At 37.1% G+C, this 22126-nt stretch overlaps 1 protein-coding gene across 1 annotated transcript; it reads right to left on the minus strand.

The window, feature by feature from the left end:
- Positions 1–13063: 13063 nt before the first annotated feature.
- On the minus strand, positions 13064–13777 carry LOC132309099 (uncharacterized). Its single transcript, XM_059807451.1, has one exon. It carries the CDS (start codon positions 13775–13777, stop codon positions 13064–13066), a length of 714 nt encoding a protein of 237 aa, XP_059663434.1.
- Between the last annotated feature and the right edge of the window lie 8349 nt (positions 13778–22126).

The raw sequence follows: 22126 nt of genomic DNA on the forward strand, positions 1-22126 counted from the left end.
TGTTTTATGTGCACTTTAATTGATTAATTGTTTTATTTGCATTTAAATGTGATTATCTGGCTATGTGTTTAATTGTAATTATTTTAAATTAATTGTTTAATTGTTATTTAATTTACTTAGTTGATTTAATTGGTGTTTTAATTGACGTGTGTTATCTAAGTGGCTTATATAACTTAATTGATTATAATTTGTATGTATCGTATATAGTTTAGGTTTAGGATTTTTTTATTTTTATTTTATTTTATGTTATGGGGTTATGTAGCCGATGTGTAATTTGGTTGGAGTTAGAAGTAGGGTTAATAAACACCTATATATATAGAACAGTATATGTCTGCTAGGGTTGGGAAAAAACACTATTCACGTAATAGTGCTTGAGAGGGTAAAAACAGAGGAGAGCTTGAGAGGAAATTGTGAGAACCAATTAGGAGTTCAACCGTGGACTGAAGGACGTACCAAGGAGGAAGGAAGGGATGGTTTGTGGGATTGAAACCAAGCAGTAGGAGGTTTGCCTATAATCGGCAGTCATCAGAGAATTGAGAGATGACGTTAAAAGGTTTCAAACCGAAACCTAAAGGCAAGTTTCATTCTATCTCCTTCCTATAAACTTGTGTTCTATGCATGCTATATAGTCTCCAGGAATTAATTCAAACTTTAAAATGGAACTTTGATGCATGTTATTGGACTGTAAACTGTTTGTATGTTTAATTATCTGAGATTGATTTTCTTGCATATACTGTTTTGTTTTTGTTTTAGATTTTTGTTAATTAATTCATACTGGAATGTGAGGAGTTTCTAGGACTATAAGAACTTAAATGGAACCCTAGGAATGTTAAAAAGATTTGGGACAGGGACGTTGAACTTTGCCGGAAGCGCAGAAGACAAACGGACGAAGCAGAGAGGGGCTCTCAGGGAGGGAACCGGCTCCCTAATGGAGGGAGCCAGCTCCCATGATGAGAAATCCGGCTCTCCATGAGGGAGAGCCGGCTCTAGAAGCCTAAGAGCCGGCTCCCATGATGGGGGAGCCAGCTCATTTGCCAAAATACCCCTATGGGGTGTTTTCTGATGTTATTCGGATTTTAGGGGCTTAGAGGTAATTTCTGGAAAATGTTATGGGGTTTTAAATGTTGAAAATTAACTTGTTGAAACCTTAAAATAGTCAGTATATGCTAGTGTGTTAATATTAAGGGGTATCATGATTTTTAAAGATTAATATGCATGTTGTCCAGGAAGGAGGAGGATTTAATTTGCTAGTTTGTTTAAGCAACTTAAATGGACTGATATGAAAGTTATTGTTAGGATTTTATATCAAGAATATATATAACATATTTCAGTTCCAGGAATGTTGGTTATGCTGTGGTTATGGACATCATGTAATTTTAACTAGTAAGTTGCATGCTATCAGGAGTTGTAGAAGTTTTAGTTGCTAGTTTTGTGTTAGCGAACTAAATGGACTAGTATGAAAATACTATTAGGAATTCATATAATGTACTCTGTCTAGACTTCTGAGTGTCATTATATCATGTGCAAGATTTATAAATTGAGGATTAAAGGGACGTCATGGGATTTAAATATTAATTTGCATGCCGTCAAGGATTGAGGATGATTTAATTACTAGTCTTTGTTTTAGAAATTTAAATGAACAAGTATAAGAGTATGGTTTGGGAATTCTAGTATAATGTGCTCAGCTCATAATTCTGATAATCATTATATCATACTATGGATGTTAATTAATGAACTGTTATAATTTCTGTTTTGTCAATTGGATGGATATGGATCGTTTAAATTGTTTATCATTACTTTAGCAATTTAAACGGAGGTTCTATGATTTTAATTATATACTGGATACAGGATAAGATCTTATCTATATTTGATTTCTATTGTGTTGGTTTCTGGATATACTTGATGTTCATATGAGTGTGCATCATTTATGGATCATATGCATTATATGCACCGGTATGGGATGGTGGCATATCAGGGACAGATTAGATCAAAACGCTAAGTCCTACCTCTTCATACATACGGAATGGATTAACTCAAATAGTTAAATCTTACATGGATGCATGTTCTGTCAACTAAAACAGTTGAACGACATAACAGATGTTTGTTTTATTTTTCTGTATAAAAAAGGATTTATATATATATATATATATATATATATATATATATATATATATATATATATATATACTTATGGTACCGTGATATGAGCTTGAGTCTCCTGATCATGGTTAGGGTGCGTATATCACCTCGGATGGATAACTGGACCTAATCATGTTCCCAGGTAGGTTTAGCTATGCATGACTACGCTACGTGCGTTTTGCGTGTTACCTTCTACTTAGGTGTGATAACTATAGGCTAGTGAGCATCCTATAGTGGGTATATATATCTATATGGATTATTTTAGTTATTGCCGAGCTATCTACGATGTATCTGCGAATCTATAACGACCCGGTTATTTTCCTTCCTTTCCTTTTATCTGATTTTCACTGATATTTTTTTTTTTCGTTGATCTTTTCCTTTTCGAGTTTAGTTTCTCATCACTTAGTGTCATCTCGAGCGCTCAAAAATAGTTTCTGAGACTCTTTTCTTAGGATTGATAACTTCTTTTAAGGACCGAGTCATTTTCACATTTTAACTTTTCGGACACTATTCACTTTTTGTCCTTTTCCCTATTTCGTCTTCTTCCTTATTCTGTCTTTTCCCCATTTGTCACTTTTTGGCAAAACCTCACTCCTTGTGTTCGGAGTTGGTTTTTGACTTCATGTATCTTCATTCTAAGTGGTTTCCACGAAATACGTATCTTTACTTTTGTTGAAGAGTACTCTGGTTGCTCCCGGTGTCCATAGGGGCATGGATGCACAGTTCTTCAGAATCCTTTTCATTTCTTGGGGTGTTTTTCATAAATATCTTTTGAAGATATTTTATTTCAGGGTTTTTTAAGAAAATATTTTTGAAAGATATTTTCATTCTGGGCTATTAGTGCAGTTTTCACTTTTTAGAAGGGCCATTATGCAATTAATGAAAGTTATTGCAAAAATACCTCGTTTTGAGTCTGGATCCCCGTACGGGATTCATTTTCACATTTCGTCGAGTCGTGTACTCTTAGAATTTCCTTCTGGTCGTTTTTCAACAGTTTCAGAGTTTTTGGCCCCGGTTGTCGCCGAACTTGTTTGGGGCATATCTCTCTGGTCGGGACTCAGTTTTCGACGCTGTTTCATCCGTTATTCATATTTTATCATTTTAAATCTTTTTCATTCACAAAGTTTCATCGTTTGAGTGCGTCTACTCAAATTTCACTTTTTCGGACCCAGCGGGACCCGTTCGGGACACTTTTAGGGTTTTTCTATAAATATGGTGACTTAAGAGAAAAATCAGATTTTATCTTCTTCTTCCTCCCTCCTTGGCCGGCCATCCATGGCAGCCATGGCTGCCACCCTTCTTCTTCATTTTCCGGCCACTTCCCTTTGGTGGAAAGGTGTAGTGCCTTAGCGTCTTAAGTTCGCCTTGCCGTGCTCTACCTTTCCCCCTTATTAGAATTCATTTTTGGCCATTTCTTGAGTTCGGGTTTAATTCCAAGTTGGGATTTTCATGGTACCTCCATGGTGTTTAATGATCACCTTGTTGTCCCCGACAAAACCTAGAAGTTTCGTCGGATTTGGAGTGATATCATTTCGGTGGGGATTGGAGATTTCATCTCAAATGGAGGTAAGGGATGTTTTAGGATTATTGTGTGTTGTATTGAGTGTTTCCCATGATTATACAACTTATATGTATGCCTTGTATCAAATCTAGAAAATTAGTAATATTTAATTCTTTGCATAAGATTTAATTTACAAGGATGTATATAACTTAGATTTAAATTGTGACATGCTAGAAAATTATGTTTTGATATATTTGTTAACATATATTAAATTGGAATTATTTGAATAAGAATTGCACTTTTTATTTAATATTTATCTTTGTGAAAGATTAAATTCCATGGCCGTACCTTGCATGAAATTAACTTGTAACATGCTTTTAAATTAAGTTTTGGCATGTTCTTTAACATACTTTTAATTGAGAGCATTTGGATGAGTATGAAAATTTAGAGATTAATTAAAATCTATTTTAAAGGTTCTATTGGCCTAATTAAGTTTTTAACTTGATATTTGTGATGACTAGGGCTTGTATACTAACATATGTTAATTTGGGACCATTTGATGTTGTTTTGGAATTTAGAGATTTGATTATTATGATTTGGTTAAATTCCATTTTGTTGTTCAAATGGCCTAATCAAGTTTTTGAATTGATATATGTAGTGATTAAGTTATGTTGTATAACATGTGTTAATTAGGGACCATTTGATTGGGATTTGAAACCTAGGGAAATTAATTAGTTATTTGATTAATTTCCATTTCTATTGCATTATTGATTAAATCATGTATTTGATATTGATAATATGTCTGAAGCATGAATTTAGACTTGTAATGGATACATGAGTTTATATTTCAATGTTGAAATATATTGTGATAGCGTGTAATGAATCGCACATTGGAGATTCGACATGTGATGTTATTATAGCGCGTAACGAATCACGCTCTGAAGATTTGACATTGTCATTGTATTGTAGCTGTGGATTTAGAACCTGTATTGTGTGGTTTCAACCTACTTGTGCATGAAGGTAGTCTTGTGTACCATTTTATACATATATAAGTTGTTAACTTATTTATTTTGGAGTCTTGGGACATTGTGGTTACAAGTGATATGGCTAGAGTTTGGGTCTAGTGTGGTTGGTATGAGTTCTTCTCAATTGAGATAGTGCACACTAGGGTGGTCTTCCTAGCAGGTTAATGCCTTTAATAACCGTTGAGGTCTCGGCAGAATTCCGAGCATGATGTCCAAGCCTTCCATTATTTGATTTCGCACTTTTAGATTTCTAGTTAATAATTTGGAGAATCTATGTCTTGATGTGTGGTATTAGATATTCTAATTATACTAAATTACTATATTTAGTTGATTTTGGACTTTTTGATTTCTAGTTAATAATCTAAAGAATCTATATTTTGTTGCTTGGTATATCATGCTTCTATGTTGGTTAAATCGCATAGATATTGTGATTCGCGTTTTGTTGTTCAAATGTAGCTTAGGAATGATCTATAGATTCACTTAGAACATAGACGTTAGGTGGTATGACCCACTTTGGTTGTTTTCGCATTTTAGATTTCAAGTTCATAACCTTGAGAATCTATATGTTGATGCCTTGTACAATATGTTCTTATGTTATTGAAATTGCATGAGTGATGTAATTTATGCTAGCAATGATCTGGGGTAGCTTAAGATGCTTCCCGAGTCTCATCTTGATATAGACGTTAGGTGGCATGAGCCCCTTTAACATGTTTCACCTTAGGGTGATAAAATTGTAAAATGTTAGGTCGATGCATGCTCATTTCCTACGAGTAGCTTTATGTTACTCACCCACGTAGTGGGGACATTTTTTAGGTACAGGAATTAAAGTTGAGACTCTCATTATGCTTGGATGGTTTGTGGACTTGAAGGTTTCCATTCGTGTGAAGGTTGGCTTGAAATGCCACATGTAGCTTTATATGTCAAAATGTGTATATTTGATTCTAATCATGTAAAGTGTACATAATTATGCTCTTTCCAATGTATTTGATATGTATGACAAGAGGCCAAGGGCCAAGCATGTTTAAATTTAGTACTTTTATTCATTTGGTGCCACATTTTTTTTGAAGATGTATTTTTATCAACTTTGGAGGTTTGGTATGTCAAATTTTGTAAACGTTGTGTAATGAGGCCAAGGGCCATTGTAACATGTTTCTTCATATAAAGTACATTTGTGAGTATGCTTGTATAGCTTAAATTCATCTTTTTGGTCCACATTCATGTTGGGGTTTGAGGCTTGGGTGAAGCCTCAACAATTCATGTGCTTAGTAGGTCATTCAGCAACTTTTTAAGGAGTTTCGGTCGACCGAAACTCCAGTTCGGTCGACCGATGGCTTAATTTGGTCTAACGAACCATCCTCCCCTCAAAAACCTTCCTTTAGTAATGTTTTTGTGAGTTTCAGTCGACCGAAACTCACCCTACCTCTATTTCGGTTGACCAAAATAGCCCTCGTTTGCACAGCTTTTCAGTTTTTCTTTAGCACTGAAGTTCTAACTTCAAACGGCCATATCTTCTTTGTTTCTAGTACAAATGGGGTGATCATGAGCCTAAATTCATGGATTTTGAGTCAGATTTCCAGTGGTACATATGCCATTCTCATATTAAAATCACAGTGTGAGTTATTCATGTTTTAGTGAGAGGGTGTCAGTTTTTGCTTAAACCGGGAAAGGGCATTTTTTGGGATTCTTATCCCATGTTCTTAGAACCTCTTGGATGTGTTATGAAATGATTAAATTAGGTTTTATTCACCTTGTTTGACTTATTTAGAGTCAAGTTCCTCTCTTTGATTGTGAATTGACTGTTTTGCCCCTTTATTCACGAATTTTACCCGTTTAACCATTGCTTCTGCTTTCGCTCTCTCTAAGTTTCGTGACCTCATGGAAAGTCACATTGGTGTCTTAGAGATTGTTAATATCTCTAATGACTTTGTTTTATCATTTGCTTCTGCATTTTGGATCCATCATCGGATCAACTTTCGGTTCATCACTGACGCATCGGGTTGAAAAACTTGGGCCATCACAAGTGGTATCAGTGCTCCTAGGTTTGAATACCTTGGATGATGGGTTTTGGGTGCATATCATGGTTTTGTTGATTTGCTTTGATATGTTCACATCATTTTTGATAACATGTTTACGTGCTTTTTGATAACATGTTCGGTGTGATGACATGTTTTCTGTACTTATATGCTTAAGTGTTTAAAAGCATCTTGGAATGATATGTGCTTATGTGTTTAAGTACCTAAAAGCTTCCGTTATTTGTTTAGCATGTTGTATATGCTTATTTGCTTTAGTATGACCGTATGTTGCATACATCGATGTGTTACTTATTTGATGCATTCATTGAGCGAGTTGCATTCGATTATAATAACTTATGTTATTATTGATCTTGTTCCTTTTCACGCATATAGCATCATAGTCTTGACTCACGGAGGGTTTTTTTGTTAAGACTTAGGTGAACGTAGGGTTGTAGCCTCCGTTTGGCGAGATGAGACGTAGGCTATGGAGGCACCGTTTCTTCTCATTTTTCTTTTGTGTTTTCATGATGTAGTCATGGTGGTGTTAGAGGTGCTGGTGCCATCTCTTAGGACTTCCTAGTGGTCTTGGCATCATGATGTCATTGAGGTCTTTGTTTCTAGCATCATGGGACGATAAGTCAAGATTGACTAGAATCCTTCCTTTGGGAGTTGGGAAGTTACTTTTTGAGCCTTAGGGTGAGGTTCTCGTGTCTTGTTTTCTTTGGATGATGGTTTTAGGATTTAGCTGGGTGTGTTAACCTAGGATCCTTCTTGTGTTGTCTCAGATAGCTTTTACGAGCTACGGTTGGGTTGTGAGCGGTTCTGTGTAATTAATTGCGCTGGTGCAATTAATTACTCTCCCTTGTCTTTGGGGACTTGCGGCGTTGTGTTAGGGTTATGGTAGAACCTTGTAGAGTTCCTATCGAGCTCGTTGGCATCTTAGATGGGGGATTTTCTTGTTGATGTCTCGTGACGGTTAGCATTGGGGCTATCCATTCCGTTGTTGTCTTATTTCATGTGGTGTTGGGATTCCATTAGGGTATGAGCTGGTCTTAGGGAAAGACTTGCTGACCCTATGCCCAAAGGACCTTAGTGGTCATTGGGGGATGATTCCTTTCCTCATAGTGAGAGGTTGGACTCTTCCAGGTTTTGGGTTACGTTTTCTGTGAGGTTGTCATTTTGAGAGGCATTTCATTCATTTCTTCTTGTTTTGTGAAATTTCCTTGTATGATCACTTTTATATGTTTATGAGTCCCAATCTTTTTGGGCATGCCTTAGAAACATGTTTAGGATATGTGACTATGTGGTAGTTATATGAGGATGTATATGATACGTTTATTTATACAATATTTGCTTACCATGTTTATGTCATTGGTGGTGTATGGCGCGTTGCTATTTGTTTAACCTCTATGTGATAGGTGGTTTAATTGGTTTACCTTATGTGTACTGTGCTTAGTACCATGATATTGTTTGATTTATGTCATTTAAATTTTGCGAGCATATACTATATGAGTATTTGGTTTATACAGTTTCATCTTTCCTGCACTTATATTGGGATTTTGTGACCTTGATTGTCGGGATTGTCATGAGCGAGCTATGTAGTAGACTTGTGTTTTGAGGTTTTAGTTGTCCACTATAGGGATTTTGACCCAGCGTTTTGTTTTCTGTATGTAGCCTTGCGGTAGGTCTACTACAGAACTGTGCTTAGTTTTTCAGTTTCGTGGGTCCGATCCATTGGCTTGAGGGCATAGACTTGTCAGTCAGTGGATTCGAGACTGGTGTTGTTGTTGTTGTAGTGCTTTTAGATGTGGGGGTCATTAGTACTCCAGCTTTAGGGATCTAAGGCCTTAAGCGTAACGGCACCAGTGACATTGTTGTTAGAGTTTTGGGGTTAGCTACCCCAATTCTCGCAGATGCCTGGTTTCCGTAGTGCTTTTGGTAATGATCATTTCCGACATTGATGTCAATTGTATCAAAAAGTTTCTTTCTGTAGTATGTTATGAACTAATGCGTTACACTGTCATGCTACCTTACTGATGAGTAAGTGTGGGCGGGTTTTGGTCATTATTCCTACTGCCATATCTTTCTTAGCCATCTGTCATGATTCGACTCGTCGTTGTCTTGGGGATCCTCTCAGTGATTGACTTTGAGTTGATATGCCAATTCGTTTGGGGAGTGTCACTCAGTCTTTGGTTTTCGCGTTCCTTCAGAAGACCTTCAGGCATTGAAGTTGTCTTTTCGCACCTTATGGGTTGTCCTTTGGTTTGATCTTGTTTCGATCTTGTTCAGTTCTTTTGTCTGTTCTAGATTTCGGGGACGAAATCCCTTTAAGGAGGGTAGGTTATAATGACCCGGTCATCTTCATTCCTTTCTTTTTCTCTGATTTTCACGGATTTTTTTTTTTTTTCGTTGATCTTTTCCTTTTTGAGTTCAGTTTCTCATCACTTAGTGTCATCTCGAGTGCTCGGAAATAGTTTCTGAGACTCTTTTCTTTGGATTGACAACTTCCTTTAAGGACTGAGTCATTTCCACATTTTAACTTTTCGGACACTATTCATTTTTTGTCCTTTTCCATATTTCGTCCTTTTTCCTATTTTGTCTTTTCCCCCGTTTGTCACTTTTTGGTAAAACCTCACTCCTTGTGTTCTTTTTGGTAAAACCTCACTCCTTGTGTTCGGAGTTGGTTTTTGACTTTACGTATCTTCATTCTTAGTGGTTTCCATGAAATACGTATCTTTACTTTTGTAGAAGAGTACTCTGGTTGCTCCCGGTGTCCATAGGGGCATGAATGCACAGTTCTTAAGAATCTTTTTCATTTCTTGGGGTGTTTTTCATAAATATCTTTTGAAAATATTTTATTTCAGGGGTTTTTAAGAAAATATTTTTGGAAGATATTTTCATTCTGGGCCATTAGTGCAGTTTTTACTTTTTAGAGGGGGCCATTGTGCAATTAATGAAAGTTATTGCAAAAATACCTCGTTTTGAGCCTGGATTCTCGTACGGGATTCATTTTCACATTTCGTCGGGTCGTGTACTCTTAGAATTTCCTTCTGGTAATTTTTCTCCAGTTTCAGAGTTTTTGGCTCCGATTGTCGCCGAACTTGTTCAGGGCATATCTCTCTACTCGGGACTCAGTTTTCGATGCTGTTTCTTTTGTTGTTCATATTTTCTCATTTTGAATCTTTTTCGTTCACAGAGTTTCATCGTTTGAGCGCATCTGCTCAAATTTCACTTTTCCAGACCCGGTGGGACCCATTCGGGACACTTTTAGGGTTTTTCTATAAATAGGGTGACTTAATAGAAAAATCTGATTTTCTCATCTTCTTCCTCCCTCCTTGGCTAGCCATCCATGGCTGCCACCCTTCTTCTTCCTTTTCCGGCCACTTCCCTTTGGTAGAAAGGTGTAGTGCCTTCGCGTTTTATGTTCGCCTTGCCGTGCTCTACCTTTCCCCCTTATTAGAATTCATTTTTGGCCATTACTTGAGTTCGGGTTTAATTCCAAGTTGGGATTTTCATGGAACCTCCTTGGTGTTTAATGATCACCTTGTTGTCCCCGACAAAACCTAGAAGTTTCGTCGGATTTGGAGCGATATCATTTCGGTGGGAATTTGAGATTTCATCTCAAATGGAGGTAGGGGATGTTTTAGGATTATTATGTGTTGTATTGAGTATTTCCCATGATTATACAACTTATATGTATGCCTTGTATCAAATCTAGAAAATTAGTAATATTTAATTCTTTGCATAAGATTTAATTTACAAGGATGTATATAACTTAGATTTAAATTGTGACATGCTAGAAAATTATGTTTTGATATGTTTGTTAACATATATTAAATTGGAATTATTTGAATAAGAATTGCACTTTTTATTTAATATTTATATTTATGAAAGATTAAATTCCATGGCCATACCGTGCATGAAATTTTTATTTTATTTTTCCCTAAATGACGGAGTATAATAAATTCAACAATTTAGTACAAAGATTCAAGTAAGGGCATACCCTCACTAAAATAAAACAAAAAGTCCTAAATAAGGACCAAACCACACAATCTAGCAAGCAAGGAAATTAAAAGAAGTCTTGAAGGTTAACACCCAACACATCAATCACTTCCTAAAAAATACATTTAGCTAGATCTTTAGCCTCTCTAACAAAATTATCATGTAATCTATTATTCCTTTCCCACCAAAGAAAATATAAAGTAGCTGTGAAGCAAACTCTGGCCATCTTCCTGACATCTTTCCTTTGGAAATCCTGATTAAACTGATCCACCAAATCTTGCACCACATTAACCTTTTGCAAGTTGCATGAACACACCTGAGATAAGAAGCTCCAGACCTTCCATGTATACCCACAACAACAGACTAAATGATCCATTGTTTCCACCTCTTTGTAGCATAGGTAGCACCTTGAAGCCAATGTAACTCCCCTCTTTTGTAAGAACACCTATGAAATAAGTGCCTTATGCATAACCAAAACTGCATGAACTGACCATCTAGGACGGCCACCATTCTAGCACAAATCAGCCCATATCACCTTTTGATATTTCACTCTACCTGCTTCCTAAGTGACCTTGAAACCAAAAGGTGTTTTCCATTGTAACTTATCATCTCCTCCGGCAATAACCTAATTTTTGAAAAGCTGAATCATGTCCTGAGTTGTAGTGCTCAATTTATCCTCATCCCATTGCCCATTAATAATGAAGCTGCTCATACAGATACTCTTATCTCTACTCAAAGCCCCCAACATCCTATGATTATAAATGTCACTCAAATATTGCCCATCACACCATGGATCCATGAAGACTTTAGTATTCTCTCCATTGCCAATCCTGAATCTGTAATTCACCTTAATAATATCTCTGACAACAACAATACTCCTCCATACTACTGATGAAGTGCCTTTAACAACCATAGTCCAGTATGAGGCCCTATTCAAGTAACAATTTCTAAACTAAGCAACTCATATTTTATCCTTAGATAGAAGGAAATCCCATGCCAGACATATCTTTGCAGCAATGTCAATGTCCTCAATCCTTCTCAACCCCAAACCACCTTCCTCCTTAGGCACAGTAATATTCTTCCACGAAATACCATGAATTTTCTTTCTATTTTCAACATGTCCCCAAATAAAATTCTTCATTCTTCTCTCAATAACACTTAAGACTGCGGCAGGAAAAGAGAAAACTGAAGTCCAGTACTGCACCATAGGAATGACGACAGCCCTACTCAACTTAACTCTACCTGCCATTGAATTATGCAACCCATTCCGTCTAGCTGTACAGCAATGACCTTATCAACTAGATTTAAACAATCTGCCCTTCTAAGATTTTTGTCAGAAATAGGTAAACTAAGATAGGTAAAAGGCAACTTCCCCTCCTTACAGCCAAGAATTCGCAGAATAGATTTCCTTCTCTTCACTATTCTTGTTACATATACTTCAGATTTCTCCTTACTAACAGCAAGGCCAGAGGTTTTTTCAAATTGAAGTAGAAGTTTTTTTAATGTTAAAACATTGGCCATATTTGCTCGCACCACAATTAAAAGATCATCAGCAAAGAATTGATGAGTAATTGGAATTCTGGCTTTAGCTGCAGCTTGAGATGGAATCACTTTACCTTTCTTTGTTTCCCACTCCATTATACCAGAGAAATATTCAGTAACAAGAGTGAATAGCAATAGAGACAACAGGCATCCCTGCCTTAACCCCCTTTCAGGTTGAAAGTATCCTTGAGGAGATCCATTAACAAGAATAAAAAACCACACAGATGATACACATTCTTTAACCTAAGTAATCCATTGAGCACCAAAGCCAAACAACTTCAGCAACACAAACAAAAACGGCCACTGCACTGTGTTATAGGCTTTCCTCAAATCAATTTTCCATGCTAGCGTAGTTTTAGCCCTCTTAGCCCTAAACCCTCTTATCAACTCATTAGCAATAATAATATTGTCTTCGATCCTTCGACCTTGGATGAAAGCTGTTTGTTCATTTCCTACAATTTTGCCTAAAGCCGTAGCAAGTTTATTAGCGAGGATCTTAGCTACCATTTTATAAAAAACATTACAGAGAGATATAGGCCTGTAGTCCTTAACCCTAATAGCATCCTTCTTCTTAATCAAAGTGATAAATGTACTATTGACTCCCTTCCTCAAGACTGGATTCTGAAAAAACTGCATAACAGCCTCTGTAAAATCATCACCCATAATACTCCAATATTGCTGAAAAAACCTAGCAGAAAATCCATCCGGACCTGGTGCTCTATTAGCTCCCGTTGCAAAAATAGGGCTCTTCACCTCTTTTTTTGTAACTGCAGCTTACAACAAGGTACTCTCCTCAAGATCAATAGTCTTTCTAATACATTTCTGCTCTGGAACTTGTAACTCTATACACCCCCTGCATAAGCTCTCTGAAAAAACTGAACAAACCTATGGCTAATAACATTAGGATCAGTAATAGTAGTTCCTCCCTCTTGCAATGCTGTCATATTACTATTTGCCCTATGCTGCTTAATTTTCTGAAAAAAGAACTTAGTACATTTATCTTGATCTTTCACCCATCTAATCTTTGATTTCTGAGAAAGAACAATATTTTCATTTGAAACTGCCAATTCCAAATTTAATCTACATTCATCCTCTTTGTGTATAACATCCTCATTCATTGGGTCATCAGCCAAAACACCTTGAATCTCAGCTAACTTCTTCCTGTATGATATCACTTTAGCATAAACTAATCCAAATTTCTCTGTGTTCCACTGTTTCACATCTTGTTTAAAAATCTTTAACTTGACCATTAATTTTGCAATTGGCTCACCCTTAAATTGTTTACCCCAAGAAGCAGCTACCAAGTCCTTGATAGCAGGTTGCTTATTCCAAATCAACAAAAACCTAAAAGGTTTAGGACCTGAGGCAATATTCACAGGCACTTTAACAAATAATCCCCAATGATCTGAGGTCATAGGAGGTGTTAATAATACGTGCGAATCTGGATAAGTAAGAGCCCAATCTTCATTCATTAAACCTCTATCTAATTTAACATAAATTCTTCTATTGCTGTATCTCTTGTTGCACCAGATAAAAACTCCATTAGCTGTGGGCATATTAGTTAAGTACAATTTATCAATTGAATTATTAAAATCAGCAAAAACTCTAGGTGGATGTCTTCTACCTCCCTTCTTTTCATTATTGTACCTGACAACATTCTAATCCCCCAATAGTAACCAAGGTCTATGATCGGTTGAGAATTCGATCTATAATAAATCAACCTTCGCAATAGCACGAATCATTGTAAAATAGGGCTATTGGTCGGGTAAGTCGAACCACTGGGACTGCGCTAATCTATGGCAACCTAAGTGTCTAGAGTCTTTTTAGAATGATAGGGGTGTTCATAGAGGATTTGTTGGTTGTCACTTAAGCTATGAAATTAAGGTGCATAAATTAAAAGCTTGCAAGAATTTAAAGGAGATGAGATACAAGTAAAGAGGACTAGGGAAGTGAATCCGCCTCCATCCCTATACACATGCTAGATTAGAGCTAAATTGGGGGAAAAACAATATATGATGGTCAAGAAATATATAGCAACACATAGTTGCCATATATTCAACAAGATGTACATTAAATCTCAATCAAGCATGATCCATCAAAGGCAAACATGTTTAGACTACCTAAGTAAGGTGTAGCTTAACCACATTTACTTGAATGAAAGATTATCAAGCCCTAGATAAAATGATGAAGCACATGAAGGTAAGAAATAAGCATAAATCATCAAAGGCTTCACCTAAGCAATGATCTATCAAAGTACTTATCAACATGCCATTAAACCATTTCATAACCTTGTCTCCATTCTCACCATGAAAACTCAAGCAATATGATTAATATAAGACATCAACTAAAACAAGATAATCAACTTAAAGAAATCATCCATACATATATCAACATTCATTACAACAAATGAAGTGCTCTTGGTTATGAAAAGACTATAGAATATACATTGTAATCCCCAAAATATAGCCTAAATTAGAACATGCTTATAAGGGAGGGGCCTCATCACCTCCCTAGATGGAGGTTTAGTTACCCATGGGAGCTTTAGAAGAAGGAAGAAGCTTGGATGCAACCTCCATTTTCAAGCTCCCTTTCCTTGGCCACAAGAACTCTATCTTCTCCTCCTCTTTCTCTCTCTCCAAATCTTGCTAAGATGAGATATATCTATGCTATGTGGTTCCCCTCACCTTCTTGTAGCCATTATCCTACCAAACCCTCACCAAATGAGGCTCAACTCCCCCCAAAAGACATCTCCAACCAACCCATAAAGATGGAAATCAGAAATGAGGGAATCAAGGTGCAAGTGGGCTGAAGTGATGGTTCCTAGAGAGCATTCTGTCCAAAGTTCGAGCGCTCGAAATAAGCCCTTCGAGCGCTCGAAGTCAACTTACTCAACTTTGAGATACTTTGGTAAAATGGCCATAACTTTCTGCTCCGAACTCCAAATGACGAACCGTTTAAAGATTTGGAAGCTAATTTAAAGCTCTAAGTACGCCATGTTTTAATGGAAGTCCAGTTCTCAAGTTTAGTGGGTCTAAAAAGAAGAGCAACGTCAAACTTCACTGCTACCAGGCTGTTCTGCGCACCTTTGGTAAAAATGACATAACTCTTTGCTCCGAACTCCAAAAGAGGCAAACTTTATGTCTATGGAAAGCTGACTCATAGCCCTTCATATTTTATGTTTTACTAAAGACCAAAATCGTATATACAAAGGGTCAGAATTGGAGGCCAAAGTCTGATGGAAAATGAATCGACGCCCGCGCTGTTACAGCCTTGCACCAATTTGCTACTTGCAACCTGAAATAATTTGGCTCGGCCTGAAGACGCGACAATTCTTCATAGAACTTTTTGTATAGAGCATCATAAGTCCCTTGGATCATTAATCTTGGCCAAAATGAGGGTCCCTGGCAACGGCGTGCTTTAATTCTTTAAGAACTCGTCAAAGCATCTCTTTTAACTCTCTTTGGGGAACCAACCTGAAAATAAACAAAAGCATGCAAATGGAGCTAGAATATACAATATGATAAAATAATGCAAATAAGGGCGCTTGAATATGCAATATTCGGCGCTTATCACACCCCCAAACTTACATTTTGCTAGTCCCTTAGCAAAACAAAACTGAACACACAATGGAATAACAAAATGACTCTTCTTTCGTGAGAGTGACGGTTGCATTTAGCATATGCAACAAGCCTTTTAAACCCCTAGGCATCCCTAGAGGACGAGTGAAGTCTCATGAGGGTTTAACAGAAATGTTACCCATAAATATCAAACAAGGTGCATAAAGTTGCACAAAGTTCATCTTCAAACTTGGAACATAGAGAACATTGGAGATGGAATCATTATGAAGACTACTGTGTGTATATGAGGCCTTGATATACAAAATGGAAAAACATCTTTCAATTCTCATGCATCAACATCATGGTCCATATAAATACTTCAATTGTCATATCTATAATAGAAATCAACTCTAGCTTCAGTGAAAGTGAACCGGATTCCCAACATGTGGCTTTTACCTTCTTCTTCCAATTTCATAACACAAGTCTTCAAATCATTAAATTTTCCTTTTTAATGAGGTCTCTAAGGCATGAATTTATTCACCATACAACTTTTTGTTGCTTTTCTTTCTTTTTTATTTATTTTATTATTATTTTTTTTTATTAGATGATACATATTATGGTCGTGCAATGCCGAAGTCCCTTAAACTTTCTAATCGACCCATGTAGCAAGTGTTAGGCCAGCAACTCCCAAACCTGATGGCTTTAGGGTGCTAAGTGTAAGGACACTCCAAGGGCTTAATAACTCGAGTTGGAAAGGTTATAAACTCCAACGAACTATATTTATTTATTTTTATTTCGTGAATGACCGTGCAATGCCTAAGTCCTTTAAGCTTTCTAACTAACCCATGTAACAAGTGTTAGGCCAGCAACTCGCAAACCAGATGGCTTTAGGGTGCTAAGTGTAAAAACACTCCTAAGGCTTAATAACTCGAGTTAGCAAGGCTACGAACTTAAACTGGCCATTATCCTTATCTAACTATATATATATATATATATATATATATTTTCAATGCCAAAGATATCCATTCATTAGGGTCATCAATTCAAATCAATAAAGTCATGGTCAAGGTAAATCGGGTTGCATGCCTCACAATTAAGTTTCCGGTGTGCATATGTGAAGTGTGAAGCATAGAAGAGAGTGATATTCGAAGATAGTCTAATTGAAGCATTTATACAAACCATTTTGAATCCACATGTTCATTTCAAATTTTCCTCATTTCATAACTATCATTTACCCCTATACACAAAGTATTCAACACATGCTTCAATCTCCAACAAGTTCCAAGACTATAAAATCATTTCTTCCATTTTTTAAAAAATTTTTTCAGTTTTATACCAATCTATTTGAACAAAATAGCAAATGCAAACACTATACAATACACAATACCCCCAAACTTGAATGACACATTGTCCTCAATGTGTGAAGACAAAGATGTAAAAATAAAGAGCATAGAGGGTAAAAGAACAATAATACCAAGTGGAGTGATGAAGGCAAAGGTTTCCATCTATGTGAATGCACTACTGTTTAACATGAATTTTATTAAAAGATAAAAATCCATACAAAACACAAATATGCACACATTAGCCACAAGTTTAAAACGGATAACAAAATAATGCCAAAAGCGGTGCCATTTAGAGAGATGAAGTTGGTTCAGGAATTTTGTCGAGCAGGTGGTGTGCACTTTGCAAAAATTAGAGGCAAAGACAGTGAATGGTGCTTGAAAACCCAAAAATTTTTACCTACAATTGACTATATACAAGCCCCAAACACATACTATACCTCTACACAAACAATCCCATCCTCCATTTATACCAAAAACGTGAAAGAGAAAGAGAAAGAAGAAACTTACCCAAAAATGGAGAACCAAAGGCCCCTTGTGCATGGTGGTAAGTGGTGGTGATGTGGATGAGAGAGTGATGGAGATGGGAGAAGGTTGGAGATGAAGAAATGAGGAAGAGGAAGAGGTGGAGAAGTTAGGGAGGTGAAATGAATCAAGGAGGTTGTGGGAGCAAGGGGAATGGATGAGTGAAACTGAATAAATGGAAGAGGAAAGTCGGTTTTTAAAAAGAGTGGGGGAGTTCGAGGGCTCGAAGTAAGCCCTTTGAGCGCTCGAAGTATGGACAGTAGGTTTCGAGCGCTCGAAAGTGATTCTTCGAGCGCTCGAAAAATGGACAATGGGCATGGATGGGTTTTCGAGCGCTCGAAATGGTGTCTTCGAGCGCTCGAACTGGAGGCAGTAGGGAATGGGATGCTGCATGGATCTTTCGAGCACTCGAAGTGATGTTTCGAGTGCTCGAAAACTTGACAGTGAGCATTTTGGAACTTTTGAGCGCTCGAAAGAGATGTTTCAAGCGCTCGAATTGCAGGGCAAAACTTTTCTAAGCCCTATGAATGCTTGGATTGCAATCTTTCCTGCATGGTATTGACAACAAGTTCAGAGAGTGCCAATATAGGACTTAAATGCACAAATGGACTTGGGAAACTTCGAACAACCAGTGCATTGAAAGAAGGAGGTTATGCACAAGAGTACCATGTCGAAAGACAGATGAAATTGCTGGATAGAGCTGAAAATTTCTGGAAATGAAAACAAGGGTTGCAGAAGGCCTAAGAAAACCAGTCTGAATTTTGGACAACAATTTAAGATAGTTCCAGATAAGGTTAAATTTTGGCTTTCCTTAGCAATTTCCCAGAAAATTTCAAAGCCAAGGCAATTGAAAATTAGGGAAACGTGGAAATAGAAAGAATTTCTTCCCTTGGATGCTAAATTTAACGTCGATAGCTAGATGCACAAGATCAGGTTAGTCTTCATTACCCTATACCATGTCTCTCAAGAGAGTCAAGTTTTCCTAAATAAGAAAGTTCTTTTAGATGATGAAGAAAAAGAGCTTGAAGAAAGAAATTGAAAAGGGGTAAAGGAAAGACCTCAACCCACTCTTCTTCCTCAATGAAGAACTTTGGATTATTTAGGGGCTGTTTTGGATGATGGAAAGGTGGATTAAGTGAGAGCACATCAAGCAAAGACTTATGAAGGGTCATATTGAGCACGGGAATGCTTGACAAATTATCCTTCAGACTTTCAACATCCTCCTCACACTTATCCGGCGGTTCGGGCTCAACAGCTTGAGATAACTCAAGTGAAGGAATGAGAGGAGGTGCAAGCTCCCAAGAGAGGGATACATTTGATGTTGCCCAAGGAAGAGAGTGAATGGGTGGAGGAATATCAAGCAAAGAATTTACCTCCCAAATAGAATTGTCAACATCAAAATCCTCACAATTGAAATGAGCCAAGCAAGCTTTTAGAGGATCCTCCATTGAAGGAGGTGCATCAAGTGAAGGATTCTTTAGGGGCTGTTATGGAATTTCAAGGGAGACAATCTCTTCATCATTATTTTCCTCATTTTGAACCACAAATTCTTCAATTTTTTGTATGGCAACAATTTGTTCCTCAACCACAATTTCTTCATTTTCACATATGGTAAACATTTGATCATTCTCATGATGAAGGTCACTAGGAGTAAGCTCATCATTCATAGAATTTTCTTTTGGATTGGCCATAAGTTTAATTGGAACTTCTTTTTCCTTTTCATCATTTAGAGCATTAGCCACTTGTTGAATTTGGGCAATTTGGTCATCTAAATCAACTCTAGATTGGGAATGAGAATAGGTGGTGGATTGCATGCTAACAATGTCATCCAACATTTGCTTGTTGGAATCCTTCATTTGCTTGTTGATAGACTCCATCATTTGTTTGTTTACAACAATGAACTTATCCAATTGAGATGGTGGAAAAAGAGAAGAGGGCTGGAAATAATGATCATTGGGTTGAAAGTTGGAGTGAAAATGTTGCCCATGAGATTGTGGGGCTGAATTTCCCATGTCATGCCATAAGAAGTTTTGATGATCTCCCCAACCCGAGTCATAACCACTGAAGTATGGATCATTACCCGGTTCAAAGAAATTTGCATTGGGTTGCTCTAGATAAAAATCTGAAAATTGTCCCGATGGAGGACAATCTCTTGTATGATGTGTATGACTAGAGCAAAATGCACAAAACTCATGTGGTGTGTAGAATTGAGTTGGAAGATAATGACCCTCCATCTATGACTAATTCAGCCACTTGTTTAGATACATTAAGATAAATTCACACAAAATATATACAACACAAACAAGATACACAACAACCCTTCACCAAAACATCCACATGCAATGATCCCTTTCTCCTCAATTATCAAGACATAATTTAAATGGTCACGACAAGGACCGATGCTTGTACACGAAATTTAAACAAGATAACAGCCTCAACAAGGGCTTCAAAACTAAATTATCACTAAATTTAACACATGCACAATATTCACAATGTCGAAACTAGAAGGTCAGGAGATTTACCTAGGGTCCTCTAGACTTACAAATTAGGTAGCTTTCCCTCGGTGAGCTTCGAGTCCCTAGAATCTCACTTACAACACAAGATGGTCAAACTACACAAGAAATATTCACAATTCACAATATTGATAATCAAACCAAAATTAACCCTAGCACTTAGGTTGTTAAACCGTTTGCAGTCCCCGGCAACGGCGCCAAAAATTGATCGGTTGAGAATTCGATCAATAATAAATCAACCTTCGCAATAGAATGAATCATTGTAAAATAGGGCTATTGGTCAGGTAAGTCGAACCACTGGGACTGCGCTAATCTATGGCAACCTAAGTATCTAGAGTCTTTTTAGAATAATAGGGGTGTTCATAGAGGATTTGTTGGTTGTCACGTAAGCTATGAAATTAAGGTGCATAAATTAAAAGCTTGCAAGAATTTAAAGGAGATGAGATACAAGTAAAGAGGACTAGGGAAGTGAATCCGCCTCCATCCCTATACATATGCTAGATTAGAGCTAAATTGGGGAAAAAACAATATATGATGGTCAAGAAATATATAGCAACACATAGTTGCCATATATTCAACAAGATGTACATTAGATCTCAAGCAAGCATGATCCATCAAAGGCAAACATGTTTAGACTACCTAAGTAAGGTGTAGCTTAACCACATTTACTTGAATGAAAGATTATCAAGCCCTAGATAAAATGATGAAGCACATGAAGGTAAAAAATAAGTATAAACCATCAAAGGCTTCACCTAAGCAATGATCTATCAAAGTACTTATCAACATGCCATTAAACCATTTCATAACCTTGTCCCCATTCTCACCATGAAAACTCAAGCAATATGATTAATATAAGACATCATCTAAAACAAGATAATCAACTTAAAGAAATCATCCATACATATATCAACATTCATTACAACAAATGAAGTGCTCTTGGTTATGAAAAGATCATAGAATATACATTGTAATCCCCAAAATATAGCTTAAATTAGAACATGCTTACAAGGGAGGGGCCTCATCACCTCCCTAGATGGAGGTTTAGTTACCCATGGGAGCTTTAGAAGAAGGAAGAAGCTTGGATACAACCTCCATTTTCGAGCTCCCTTTCCTTGGCCACAAGAACTCTATCTTCTCCTCCTCTTTCTCTCTCTCCAAATCTTGCTAAGATGAGATATATGTATGATATGTGGTTCCCCTCACCTTCTTGTAGCCATTATCCTACCAAACCCTTACCAAATGAGGCTCAACTCCCCCCAAAAGACATCTCCAACCAACCCATAAAAATGGAAATCAGAAATGAGGGAATCAAGGTGCAAGTGGGCTGAAGTGATGGTTCCCAGAGAGCATTCTACTCAAAGTTCGAGCGCTCGAAATAAGCCCTTAGAGCGCTCGAAGTCAACTTACTCAACTTTGAGATACTTTGGTAAAATGGCCATAACTTTCTGCTCCGAACTCTAAATGATGAACCGTTTAAAGATTTGGAAAGATAATTCAAAGCTATAAGTATGTCATGTTTTAATGGAAGTCCAGTTCTCAAGTTTGGTGGGTCTAAAATGAAGAGTAACATCGAACTTCACTGTTGCCAGGCTGTTCTGCGCACCTTTGGTAAAAATGACATAACTCTTTGCTCGAAACTCCAACTGAGGCAAACTTTATGTCTATAGAAAGCTGACTCATAGCCCTTCATATTTCATGTTTTACTAAAGACCAAAATCTCACATGCAAAGGGTTAGAATTAGAGGCCAAAGTCTGATGGAAAATGAATCGGCGCCCGCGCTGTTACAGCCTTGCACCAATTTGCTACTTGCAACCTGAAATGATTTGGCTCGGCCCGAAGACGCGACAATTCTTCCCAAAACTTTTTGCATTGAGCGTCATGAGTCCCATGGATCATTAATCTTGGCCAAAATGAAGGTCCCTGGCAAGGCGTGCTTTAATTCTTTAAGAACTCGTCAAAGCATCTCTTT

Source organism: Cornus florida, unplaced genomic scaffold (assembly GCF_030987335.1).
Source record: "Cornus florida cultivar Cherokee Brave unplaced genomic scaffold, ASM3098733v1 CherokeeBrave_3.0.0_Hap2_Chr05, whole genome shotgun sequence".
NCBI classification, from domain to species: Eukaryota; Viridiplantae; Streptophyta; class Magnoliopsida; order Cornales; family Cornaceae; genus Cornus; species Cornus florida.

What these genes read in the sequence shown, in the direction of transcription:
- LOC132309099 (XM_059807451.1), bottom strand. Translation starts at nt 13,777, where the DNA reads ATGCCCACAGCTAATGGAGTTTTTATCTGGTGCAACAAGAGATACAGC.